General features: G+C 36.2%; 1 protein-coding gene across 1 annotated transcript in view; it reads left to right on the top strand.

The window, feature by feature from the left end:
* Nucleotides 1-13,876, top strand: part of LOC141388198 (cell adhesion molecule Dscam2-like) — a 145,230-nt gene extending 131,354 nt beyond the window's left edge. Inside the window, exons 16-17 of the mRNA XM_073958222.1 lie at nt 2,188-2,278; nt 13,280-13,876. Of these exons, the coding sequence (XP_073814323.1) occupies nt 2,188-2,278; nt 13,280-13,781 (593 nt within the window). The 3' untranslated portion in view covers nt 13,782-13,876. The remainder of the gene's footprint in view (nt 1-2,187; nt 2,279-13,279) is intronic.
* Nucleotides 13,877-14,629: the final 753 nt, after the last annotated feature.

Genomic DNA, 14,629 nt, shown 5'->3' with positions numbered 1-14,629 from the left:
AAAATTTGTGCGCACGGAGTAAACGATTTGGTCCATGTTTGCACAAAGTTAAATTTCTACCAAACTTAGATTATGTTCCAATATGGACTCAATCGGCCCACGCCTTCGGGTATTTCCCACACAAAATTTCAGTTTAGGACCAGCTCTCGAATCGCGATTTTTGTTGTAGGAACATATATTCACTGCCTCCCATACGACGGTACAAGTTTCATCAGAGGTAAGTCCATAATTTCTGAGAAATTAGCCTTAAAGGTGCAAAAAAAACCCGTGTGTAGTGGTTGGAGCGCAAGATAACTCTCGAACGGATCTGCCGTTTAGGTCCAATATGTGGCCTTCGTAATATTTTGTGCAAGTTTAGTTTAAGTTCGAAGATAAGACATATCGGCCCACTCCTTCAGGTACCTCCCCCACAAAAGTTACAAAATGTTATGAAAACTTGTGCGCACGATAACTCTTGAAGGGAGTTACTGATTTGGTCCATACTTTATACATCCTAATATATCTACCTGGTATAGGTCAGGTTCGAATATAGATTATATTTGGCCACTCCCTCGGGTACCTCCCATACACATTTTTGGATAAATTCACTTTAAGACCTGCTCTCGAATCACCTTGATTTTTGTTGAAGCAACTTGCATTCGCTGCCTCAATAACGACAGTAAATTTTTTCAGGGGCAATTCCATACTTCTTGAGAAAGCAGCTCGAAAGTTGTAAAAAACGCCTATGGCACCATATGTAGTGGCCGGACAGCTCGAACCGAATACTGCCTTCGTCCACACTTTGGATATTGTAATATTTCTTCGAATATAAGATGAAATTCGAAGGTGGTGCTTATAGGTCCACTCCTTCCGATGCCTCCCCCACAAAAGTTCGAAAATATTCGCTAAAATTATACGCGCGATTTCTCATAGACGTAGCAACCGATCCAAACTTTGGATCTTTAAATATTGTCGAAACTTAGTTTTATTTTATACTTATCTGTCAAATCCTTGTGGTGCCACCCACACAAATGTTCATAATTTTTGTATGGTTAAGGGTCTGTTCGAGGATCTTTTGGAATTATTTACCGCAGGTTTTCCTAGTGGCCCGCATATTTTTGAGCTTTAATCCTATCCATACTTTTGTCGGTTCATACGCCCAAAATTTTGAAAACCCCCAAATCCTTAATTTTTTTGGGAAAAGAAGTGTTTCAATCCACACAGGCTGAGGGTATATCTCTGTCGGCAAAGCCGACTGATACTTTTTTACTTGTTGTTATACAATATCATCTAACAAAGATTGTAATTCTGTTCTATTCCATTCTTGTCGTCTCAAGTGACATTCATACATCAAAGAAAAATTGGGATCGTGATTTGTTATTATCAGCTATGTTAACAGTTCACAATATGCAATACTGTATACAAATGTCGGGAAACATCATTAATATGGGATGAAACAACATCTCAAAAGTCAAAATGGTTCGGAATCAACTCGAAACCCTATAATAGATCAGGCTGCAGCTTGACATTAAGTTACGAAATTTTCTATACATCTATTGGAGTATAAATTAGGGGGACATAGGAGGACGACTCAAACAGGGTTTATAGAGTTCAGTAAAATGTGAAACTAAATGAACTAATTAAAATTTACCACACAACCGAATAATTTATGTTGTCGTTCCTATATATATATATCTGTTATTTAATAATATAATTAGTATGTAATATTTAGTTTTTTTCATAAACTATTTTATACGTTTTTCATAATCTTATTTTTTCACAGAATCTAATAACACACAACATTTTCAAAATCACAATATATCGATAACATACCTGTAGTATTAGTTGGAAATGTATATTAAAGAAATGATTTGTTAAAATCATTCTTCCCAAAGTAAAGAACAATAGATGAACAACAACAAAGACTACAACTCTTACAGACACACAATGTTAGTCAACTAAATTCGTAACAAATATTAGAATAAAATTTATAAAACAATTATTTTATTTAATCATTGCCAATTGTTATGGTCAAAATACCATAACATACATACATATATACATTCTTTTGTTTCAACTGTTACCTATACTTACATACATACATACATAGTTCCTTTGATTTATGTTGTTTTTCTTTTTTTATCTCTGTTATGATACATTGTGAAAGTATGGAATTTTTAATTTTTATTTTTTCCTCCCCTACCACAGGTATCATCTACCATGGGGCACAATCAAGCACATCCTCTGATCTATCACCAATGTCCGAACAAAAATCATTGCCACGTCGCGGTCGTTCAAGGTATCATCATCAATTATATCAGTTTTCCACCAACACAACACCGCGACATCATAACAATAGTAAAAACTCTTCCAGCAACAATCCAAACAAGATCCTTTCGCCACGCAGTGGTGTCGGCAATCTCAAGTCCATATCGAGCACATTCAAATCACAAGACTCCATACAATGTCACATACCCACTTTGGTTAAGTCACCCTCCATTACACAACAACAACAAAACAAACACAATCAACAACAGCAACAACAACAACAAACTTCCAACATAAACACATCCAGTAGCTTCACCAGTAGTAATTGTAGCAAAATATCACAACAACCCCTACTTGTAACACCCAAAATTGCACAACATCACTCCCAGCAACTTCAAATGAACACCACTGGCAATAACCTTCATCACCCAACTGACTTGCTAGACAATAGTAGTTGTAATAATTCCCTTGCATCTGTAGCCCCCTCCCTGGCATGCATGCAGCCATCATCACAATTTCGTCCCATTGCCCATAAGGCCGATGAAGGTCTATCGGGTGGCACTCTTTTAAATCCCTCAACAGCTCCATTATCGTCGAAATTCTTTACGGCACCGACACTGCCCAAATAGGATACGGCCCATGGGGGCAATGTAGACGGCAGCAGTCTGGTCGACAGCGATGGCATTGTGAATAGTTTTGGCTATAATATCGGCGAGATTTCGTGCACCTACATGAACCCCATCGATCAGAAAATCGACTATGAGTCATAGATGGTATAATGAATGAATATGTGAAACTTCTTAGGTTTAGATAGAATATTGTTGCAATATTGCTTAAAGAATTGATGAAAAACAAAAAACTGAAATATGCTGTGTAAATTGTGTGTATATAGGTTTGAAGATAGACAGAGACAGTCACAGTCGTATTTACTTTTTATTTTGGAAAAATAATAAAAATTAAAAATTAAATAAATTAATATTATGAAAAACATTTCCACAAAACCTTTGTAGGGAAAAACAAAAATCCGCAAAGTTTTATTACACATTCAATTGTTGTTTTTTTATTAAAATACAAAAAGAAATTATTTCAGCTTGATTTTTAGTTGAATTACACTTCGAGAGAGAAACCAAATTTTGACAGAGAATTTGGTTGTGTTTAACAACAGCAATATATTTTTTATAGTTACTATTGTACTTTAACATATGTTTGCGCTGACCATATTACGTATGTGCAACACAAAAGGGCATTGAGATTAAAAACTCCTAATACTGGTTTATTTGTTCGATTGCGTTTGCAGTTTTTGTTTCGTCTACACCGGAATTCTAAATTTAGCTTTTTCTAACTAATTAATTGCCATCATCTCCTTATTGTTCGGCCGGCTTATTGAAGTCGTGTATACAAGTACATTCAAAGCAATCTTGTGGGATTATTTCTATGGAATGGTCGTCATAGTTTGCTTTTTGTTGTACTGTTTCAAGGGTCGCCATATATTCCGCATTCTTTTTTTCGTGGTCGTACCTCTGGTTTCTTGGTAGAGGCCTGCGGTACGATTTTTTAAGGTCATTTGCAGGTAGAGAGTTATCACCTCATTTCCTTGCTGGATGTTTCACTGTGGAGGCTTAAATCCTCTACCAATTTTAATGGTATGGTCTGGTCATTGGTCACATCGCTCATTTACTGTACAAGCATAGTGGTACATATTGTGTCATAGTATTCTATAAAGCATTGACATTTGGCATTTTATCGCCCTTTACGGAAGGCCATAATATCAACTCTATATTAGACTGGTTTTAACTCAAAGGGAAAAATGGATGTCGGATTTTTTTATGCGCACACTCTTAAATTGTTTAGTTTTGTTAAAAATTAAGATTGCCAAAGTTTGAGCTCAATCAGAATATGTTAACACGTGCCACTGGGGCCTCAAAGTTTCCATGGGCCCTTTATATAGCTAGTATTAAAATCTGACCCGATTTTCAAACATTTTTGTAGGATTACTACAAAGAACTGGCAAACTGTTTTCATCGATTGGACAATAAATGTGGTCTGCAGAGCGATTTCTTTAAAATTTGTATGGGACCAAAGGCGAATTTGTATGGAACCAAAACCGAATTTTCACAAAATCACTCTACAGAAACAGGGCTTCGGAGTCGAGCCATTTTTGGTCAGACTCCGACTCCGACTCCAGTCCAATTTTTTTCTCGACTCCGACTCCGACTCCAACTCCGGAGTCGACTCCGAAAATAGATAAAATAAAATTCACAACTTAAATTACAGTCATCTCAGTTTGAACTTTCAAGATACATTACATTGGGAGGATACCAGAACACAGACCTATATTGTTCGTTTTTTTCTCGTTGACAATACGGAATACAAAGTAACAAGCACTTCAGCATACTTCACACTTCAGAACATGTGGCAAAACCCTTCAAAGCAACTGCTATCGGACGGTATCGTTACAAGGTTTCTTTACCTAAACACCGACATACGAGTATATTTACAATTTTCCGAATTTGTCTTATGTACCCAATGAGACTCGAAATACCAAATTACCATAATTACTGACCGGTAACACTCTTTGTAATTTTTGAGTTATGGAAAATTAACGATATTTTAACACCGCAACGTGATAGAAGACCAAAATAGCGTATTGCCCCTTAACATACATTTTCGTGGTTAAGGTTACTTGAAAGCTTTATGTCAAAAGGGATCATTTTCTTCAACCCGTTAAGAATTTTGATTTACACTTGTAGGCCTTTGCCTACATAACTCTTCATCTTCAAGGACAATATCTCGGATTCTTGTCCGTCCATAGTTATTTTTTACGTATTGCACCACGTAATGTGACAAAAGAAAACCTTCGAAATACATAAAATCGAGCCGTGCCGTTATACTAAATCGTAAACCTATACCGGCAAGTTTACATCTTTATACTTTATAAAGTTCCCGACGAATATTTCGATGTGTTTCAAACGGAATGACAAGTTAGTATCTAATGGTGGAAAGTGTCTTTTGTCTACCACCTCAAAAAGAACACGAGTAAAACCAACGTTTAGTACGGCTAAGCCGAATTGACAATCGGAAATGATTAAATAGTTCTAGAAATTTATATATCCACCATCCTATAGAGGTAATGCTCATAATTTAACGTCAATTTGTTAAATAATTTTCATTGCTCAGCATAAATATATTGACACATTTATCCCAGATGCATGACTTAATCGAAAAATCATTTGATCTCTTTTCATCGAAGAACAACAGGATAGCATAGGAATATTCCCTTAAATAGAGAGAGAAATGGTTAAGTAGGTTTACTTATAGATAACCACACACTAATCTATTATAAACCAGTAAGGAAAAGACCAAAGTCGGGCGGGGCCGACTATGTGATACCCTACACCAGTCGAAATATGTAAAAATGGAATAATTGGTATACTTAATAATACGCAAAAACTTAGTTTAATGACGAAAGCAATCGAACTAGAACATTATATGTATATATGGATTGGGTAACGCAATTAAATATAGCAAAAAGGTCAATACATTAAAAACTACCCTCGCGTAATTTGATGCACCAAGCACGAAAAGTCTGTCGGGATTTGCTCTATATACAATGTTGTTATTATCGTCGAAAGTGAACAGGAATTGGGTGAAAATATTAAAGGAAATATATTCAAATCTGAACCGATTTCGATATAATTTGGCAAATTTGTTTCTAGACCGAATTCCGTTGCACATTGTGAATTTCATAAAACTTGGGAAGGTATAGAGTGTTTCGTGCATCAAATTCATGAGATCGGCCGAAAACATATATGGGAGCCGAATCTGAACCGATTTCGATATTATTTGGCACATTTGTTTCTAGACCAAATTCGGTCACATATTCAAAATTTATTGAAATCGAGCATATATAGTGTACTAGGGCATCAAATATATGAAATAGGGTGAACATATATGTGGGAGCTACATCCAGATCTAAACCGATTTCAATGCAATTTAGCAAAATTATTTCTAGACCAAATTCGGCTACACACTCCGATTTTCACTAAAATTGGACAGATATAGAGTGATTCTAGCATTAAATCCATGAAATCGACCGAAAATATATACGGGAGATATATCTAAATCTGAACCGATTTCGATATAATTTGACATAGCGGGTTGCATGCATGAAATACATGAAATCGGCCGAAAATATATATATGAGAGCAACATACAAATCTGAACAGATTTCGATATAACTTGGAACATTTACTTCTAGACCAAATTCCGTCGCACGTTCTAAATTTCATTGTAGTATAGCGTGTTTCGTGCTTCAAATACATGAAATCGGTCGAAAATATATATGAGAGCTATATCCAAGTCTGAATCGATTTCAATATAACTTGGAACACATATTTCTAGGGCATATTCCGTTGCACGTTCCAAGTTTCATTGAAATCGGATATATATACCGTGTTTCATGCATCAAATACATGAAATCGGCCGAAAATATACATGGAAGATATATCCAAATCTGACCCGATTTCGATATAGTTTAGCACATTTATCTATAGACCTAATTCTCTCATACATTCCAAATTTCATCAAAAACGGGCAGATACAACGCGTCTGGTGCTTCAAATGCCTTAAATCGTACGAACATATATATGGGAGCTATATCCCAATCTGAACCGATTTCGATATAATTTGGCACATTTATCTATAGACCTAATTCCTTGATACATTCCAAATTCATCAAAATTGGAGAGTTACAGCGTGTTTGGTGCATCAAATACCTAAAATCGGACGAACATATATATGGACGCTATATCCAAATCTGAACCGATTTCGATGTAATTTGGCACATTTATCTATCGACCTAATTCCGTCATGAATTCCAAATTTCATCAAGATGGGACAGATACATCGTGTCTGGTGCGTCAAATACCTAAAATCGGACGAACATATATATGTATGGGAGTTATATCCAAATCTGAACCGATTTCGATATAGTTTTGTACATTTATCTATAGACCTAATTCCGTCATGAAAAATTGGAGAGTTACAGCGTGTTTGGTGCATCAAATACCTAAATTTAGCCTAATTGGATAATAAATGCGACCTGTAGGGTGCGAACAAAAATACATGGACAGACAGACGGACGGACGGACAGACGGACGGACATGCATAAATCGACTCAGAAAGTGATTCTATGTATATCCCTCAAAGGAGCTATATGTCTATCTCGCTCCTTTTGCACGTTACATACAAATGCACAAAGACATAATACCACTTACCACATAGTGGTGTAGGGTATAAAAAGCAGACTTCTTTATAAAAGCGCATGGTTCTTCAAAAGACCGAATATGTCGTTTAAAAAATAGCAGTCTTTCAGCAAGAAGTCTAGTAGGTCTTTCGTATGATTTCCCTTAAAGTACTTTCACAGCAGACATAAATGACTTTTAATAAAAAACCACAAGAGAAGACCGGTGAGTCTTCTATAAAATGGCCTGTAAATCTTCTAAAAGATCTTCCCTAAGTATATTTGGAATATGCAAACATTATTCCAAAAATGTTTCCGATATGCATTTTGTAGTCAAAATAGTGATTAAGAGTTTTTATACCCTCCACCATAGGATGGGGGTATATTAAGTTTGTCACTACGTTTGTAACTACTCGAAATAATCATTGTAGACCCCACAAACTATATATATTCTTGATCAGCGTGCAATTCTACATCGATATAGCCATGTCCGTCCGTCTGTCTGTCTGTCCGTCTGTGGAAATCACTCTAGCGTCCGAACGGATTGACGTAGGTTGATGAAATTTTGGGAAAATATGTTATATTTACGTAGGACTTTTGGTATTGAAAGCGGGCTATGTAGGTTCACGCTTTCGTATAGCCCCCATACAAAATGACGCGTGACGCGTCGTCGTTTTAAGGAATTTTTAAGATATTTGGCCCATTTTACCACCGAATTGGTTGTAATTTGGTACTTCGTGTCTCCAGAGGCCAAAAAATATTCCTACCAAAGTTGGGTTATATAGGTCCACGTTTTGGTATAGCCCCCATATAAGGCCCCATATAATGTACGCGTCATTTTAATATATTTTGAATGTATTAGACCCATTTGACCACATAATTGGTTGTAATTTGGTATTTTGTGTCTTCAGAGGCCAGAAAACATTCCTAACAAAGTTGGGTTATATAGGTCCACGTTTTGGTATAGCCCCCACATAAGGCCCCTTATAAAGTACGCGTCATTTTAATATATTTTGAATGTATTAGACCCATTTGACCAAAGAATCGGTTGTAACTTTGTATTTTGTGTTTCCAGAGGCTAAGAAACATTTCTACCATAAAATGTTTATATAGGTCCACGTGTTGATATAGCCCCCATAATGCAATATCTCCCGATTTTCGATATTTTGAACGTTTTAGCCTCATTATCACACCGAGATGGCTGAAATTTGGTATTTAGTCTTCTTTAGGCGTATAAAACTTTCCCCCAGAAATTTGTAGGTATAGGTCCACGCCATCATATAGCTCCCATAGAACGGTACCTTCCGAATTTCGGTATTTTGAAGGTTGTGGCCACATTAATCCACCAAAATGGCTGAAATTTGTGGTGGAGGGTATAAAAAGGGTATATAACGCTTTTCTTACTTGTTTTAAATTATGATCATTTAAATAATTTAAATTGATTTGACAAATATTGATAAATGTAGAACAGATTGTTGCCCGGAGTCGGAGTCGAGCTTTTTTTCACGACTCCGGCTCCGACTCCGACTCCAGAAAAATTTGCTAGACTCCGACTCCAGACTCCGACTCCAACTCCGACTCCGAAGCCCTGTACAGAAAACAGTTTACCAGTTCTTTGTAGTGGCTAAACAAGTAATCCTACAAAAAATTTTGAAAATCGGGTCAGATTTTGAAGCCTGTTTTAAGGCAAAATACTTATGGTTACCCTTTTTTAAAAATTTGGTATTTTTCCCTGAAGTGTTGTCTAAATATAAGTCGACAAAAAATTTTGATTGGTGGACCCTATACATTGTTATGTCTCAAAGAGCGAGCGCTTATCGTATATTTCATACTATGGCATGTGGCATAGATTTTGCCCAACGGAAATGTTTCACTTTGTTTGACTCCCAGATCTTCTATAGTAAATCCCTTAGATCTTCTATAAGAAGACCTCCAGATCTTGTATAAGGAGACCTCCGGGTCTTCTATAAAAAGACCTCCAGGTCTACCATAAGAAGACCTCTAGATCTGCCAAAAGAAACCCTCCAGATCATGTATAACAATTTCTACAGATTTTCTAAAATAAGTCCTCCAGATCGTCTATAAGATGGCCCCCATGTCTTCTACAAGATGACCTCCAGCCCTTCTATAGGAAGACATTCAGGTGTTCTATAAGAAGTCCTTCAGATCTGCTGAATGTCTTATTCAGGTCTTCTATAAGAAGTCCTCCAGTTTTTATATAAGAAGACCTCAGATCTTCCATAAAGTCTTCTATAAGAAGCTTTCAATGTTCTAAAAGAAGACCTCTAGATATTCTACAACAGGACCTTCTATGTGAAGACTCCCAAATCTTCTAAATGTAGACCTCCAGATCTTCTATAAAAAAAACCTTCATGTCTTCTATAAGTAAACCTCCTGGTCTTCAATGAGAAGACCTTATGCTTTTCTATGAGAAGATCTCCTGCCCTTTTATATGCAAACGTCCTGCTCTTCTATGAGAAGACGTCCTGCTCTTCTACGAGACGATCTCCTGCTATTTTATGAGAAGACACCCTGCTCTTCTATAAGAAGACCTCCTCCCCTTCTATGAGAGGTCCTTTTGCTCTTCAAGGAGAAGACATCCTGATGTGCTATGAGATAACCTTCTGCTCATCTATGAGAAGACGTCCTGCTCTTTTATAAGAAGGCCTACTTCTCTTCTATAAGAAAACCTCCTGGCCTTTTATATGCAAACGTGCTGCTCTTCTATGAGAAGACGTTGTGTTCTTCTATGAGAAGATCTCCTGCTCTTGTATAAGAAGACCTCCTACTCTTCTATAAGAAGATCACCTGCCCTTCTATATGCAAACGTCCTGCTCTTCTATGAGAAGACATCCTGCTCTTCTATATGAAGACCTCCTGCCCTTCTATGAGAGGTCGTTTTGCTCTTCAAGGAGAAGACATCCTGCTGTGCTATGAGAGAACCTTCTGTTCTTCTATGAGAAGACATCCTGCTCTTTTATAATAAGACCTCCTTCTCTTCTATAACAAAACCTCCTGGCCTTTTATACGCAACGTGCTGCTCTTCTATGACAGGACCTTCTGCTCTTCGATGAGAAGACGTCCTGCATTTCTATAAGAAGACCTCTTCCTCATCTATAAGGACTCCTGGTTTTCTATAAGATGAATTTGAATTTAAAACATGAATATATTAGCTTTTTTTAATACATTCATAGTGTCCAAAAACCACTTTTCCAAATAAAATGTAAAAAAAAAGTTTTGATTATTCATATAGTGGGCTTAAGTATATATAAAATTGGAAAAATATATTTTCCAGATCAAAAACAAAAAAGAAGCACCGAAAGGGTTAATATTAGCTATATAAAGGGCCCATGGAAACTTTGAGGCCCCAGTGGCACGTGTTAACATATTCCGATTGAGCTCAAACTTTAGCAATCTTAATTTTTAACAAAAGTGCATAATTTAGGACGGTGCCGCATAAAAAAATCCTACATCGATTTTTTAAAACCACTGTACTCTATAAACAACCCGGACGTTTACGTGTCGTCAACATCAGCCTACCTTATGTCTGCTCCTACGTTTATTTCAAGACGCTTTAACTAAGGTTTTTTAATGAAGGAACGTCAAGAAATCGCATCGATCTAGAAATCAGTGGCATGCAGGAATGTCTACGATACTCTCCCTATCCCTATAAAGTATTAGGTGGTTCTAACAGAAAAAGACTCCTTTTGGAGCTGCTATTTAACTTCTGAAATATGATAAACATGATCAGCTGTATACAGCTGATTAGGGTGATGACGTTTTACAACCTCATATCACAGTATCATATTTTGATGAGTTTGTATTTAAGATTATATAAAATATTACATATAAGGTTTCGGGTTTCATGCATCAGATTAACGTAACAAGAGCTAGGATTGCAAATGTTTGTGATCTGCTTCAGCCGCCTGTTTCCTTATTCTTAGAGTACCATTGGCGAAGGATGCTTTAAATTTATCATATGTGCTCATGAAATACTGAATAATGAAGAACACGATGTTTGAGGATGTGTCGACCCATGGAACTCATCTCGCACGACAACGCGAAAAACGCGATAAGAAATGAAACATTTACTGCAGTCGCCTGTCATTTACTTGGTATTTACCCTTGTTACCCATCGGTAGAACTTTACGACTACTTTTTATTCGTCGCTAACTTACCGACAAACATCGTTAGTTACCGAAATTAATTTAATTTTAATTTTACCGATTTTTGTCGGTAACTCAATAAATGAGTTACAGAATTCTACAGCAGTTCGGAAATTTGATAGATTGGAAGTAGGAAAAATTTTTGTTTCGGCTGTATTCTCTACTTTTGATATAATGTTACAAAAGAAGTCTTATAATTATACTTCGTTGAAGACAAGGACAAAATTTAAGTGGGTATTCTACATATAAGGCAGTTGAACAAATCTCTAATTGGCTTTCAAGATATTAACCAGAAAGAATCCTTCCTACTGGTAATGCGTAAAACCTCGTGACCTCGAATATGACATAAGAAACATCGAGTTTATTCAATACGAAATTCGTATATGACAGTGGAATGACATGACAGACTTTCAGAAAAATTTTAAAACATTTCTTACAAAACTTGTTAATGATGTGCATTTTCTGTTTAGAAACTTCAGAAAAATATAAGCGTTCATTTAAAATATCCAAACGTTAAACATTTTTATAAGAAAGAAAAACGTAGTAATCTGTTTCAGTAGCTTAAGAAATTTTGTTCGACCAAACCATACCGTCTCAATTAGCTTCTATATCTCAAAAATGGTAAAGCCTAAGAAAAATTCATAAAGGTCAATCTTGTAGAAAATTTTCACAGCAACAACTTGCGGTTTCCAAGCAAAATTATAAAAACTTGAAAACCCCTAAATATCTGAACTTAAATCGTGATTTATTTAAAAAGATCTCTGGCGTTTTTTTGATTTTTCTCATGTATGAACAGAATCCGCAAAAACTTCCCAGGTGTAAGCACTTTTTATTTAAAGTTGGTTCAGGCGCACCGTGCTAAATATCCGTTAGAGCTGACCAGATATATATATATACCCTGATATTACCATATCGTCACATAGTATGAATGGGATAGTTTGAAAAAAGTATCTGGAATTATATAATCCTGATATTTTTTGTAACTTTCTTAATACCGATATATCTGTAAAGTGTCTCGTGTGTTCTGTTAGATATATTGCATATGTTTTTGTCCTACATCTACCTATTTATATATTCGTCTCATGGTAAAATATTGCTATAATTTCAGCTATAGGAGTTTTAAATTTTAGATAATCTTTGTATATATCGATGCCATATTTTTGTTTAATATTTTGACATATCACATAAAAATTTCAAATCAAAATTTTGGACGTTTCATTGTTTGCAAAAATTTGGTTGACAATTTGTATTTCTTCATTAATATTTGCTTTCTTCATCGTTTCTTATCTACTCATTTGTTTTCCTAATCCCACAACATCTGTAGTTTCTTCTTCAAGAATTGTGATTGACATTCAAATTGGTTTCCGTAATTTTCATCAGCGTCATATCATCAAATGCTTTCTATCTTCGTCTCTGTGCTGTGGCTTTCACAAACATTCGACCAACAACAAAACACAACAAAACTACCTTCATTGTCAGACAAAATACAAGAACAAAAATTGCAAACTTTTTAATGGAATGGTTTCTTTCAATTATTCCTCTCTCTTCTGGTATTCCCTTCTTTTGTCAATGTTATGTGTGTTTATGTCTATGTGTGCGTGTATGTACGCACATCAAAATGTAGGCCCGGAGGTGTTATACGCACCCTGCATCCATTGCAGTTACAAGCTGAATGCAATGTAATTCCTAGCGGTGGTTTTCATCAGATACCCGTCGAAGTGGCCCTGCCATCAACAGATCGCACTGAAGTGGCACAGGTTGAATGTGATGTGGAAACATTGAAGAAATTAAAATTAGGCCTAAGGTCAACGTTGTGGTCGCGGCCAGCTTCGACCACATCACATTTGCTACAGCAACAACAGCAGCAGCAACAGCAACAAAGGGCCCAGGAGAATCGTCCCATATCACAGCCCCAATTGCAACAGTTACACCAGCAGCAACAACAGCAGCAGCAACAGCTTTCACAAGCCCAACCACAACAACAGCTACCAGCTCATGCTGCTGCAATCAAAGCTCAGCCATCACCATCCACTTCACAAAAACAACAACTACAACCACGCCAAAATTCACCAGCACCCACACAGAAACTTCTCAAGGAGAAGTCGGATTATTCGATATCTGTGTGAAATATTTATACGCCATACAAGAGTTGAGCGGATTTTGCTAGCCGTTTCCGTTTCCTTTCAACTCGTATGCATGCGAAACAAACAAAACTAACTCAAACGGATGCTGACCATCGTACATAGTCGTCAGTCGGCAATAACTCGCAATTGAGTATACTGTTGTGTTGTGCTCCAATTAGGTTTAAATACAACTACAATGTTAATTATTCATCATTCCATTATTCATTTCTACTATACATTGCAGCAGCGGCAGCAGCAATGAATGTTACTAAAGAAAACAATAAAAAATACACAGAGAAAATGAAGAAGACGAAGGAAATCAAAATTGTATGTACAAATCGTATGTATGTAGATTGACGTATGTGTGTGAGTGCGCCATGTAGTGTGCTCTTAATTGTTAACTAGGATAATGAGAAGTGAGAAGAGTGTTCGCTGTTTGGGCATTACAGTTAAGTGCTAAACCTTTGTGTGCGTGTGCGTATTTAATTTGGTATGAAAGTTTTGTTCTATGGCGGTCAATGTGTACTTTTGTGATTAGTTTAATAACAGTTTGAAAGCGATTATTAGGGCCTAATCTGAGATCAGAATTTAATTCCAATTATATTTGTTGTAAATTTGTGTTAATGAAATTCATTATTTTACACCTGAAGTATGAGAGTATGTTCCCACCTATAGAGACTAAAAAAAGATAAGTATGAGTCGGTTTTAGCCGGCAGATATATGTACATCCTCAGCCTAGGCATAATGAAAATAAGCAAATCTAAAATTGGCTGCTTTTTTTCTAAACAATGTTTTTATTCCCGACGTCTGTATAATATAAAATAATTGACCATCAGCTACTACTATATTCT

Source organism: Musca autumnalis, unplaced genomic scaffold (genome assembly GCF_047663935.1).
Source record: "Musca autumnalis isolate F117 unplaced genomic scaffold, ASM4766393v1 scaffold_71, whole genome shotgun sequence".
Taxonomy (NCBI): Eukaryota; Metazoa; Arthropoda; class Insecta; order Diptera; family Muscidae; genus Musca; species Musca autumnalis.
This window is presented reverse-complemented; position numbering and strand designations above follow the sequence as displayed.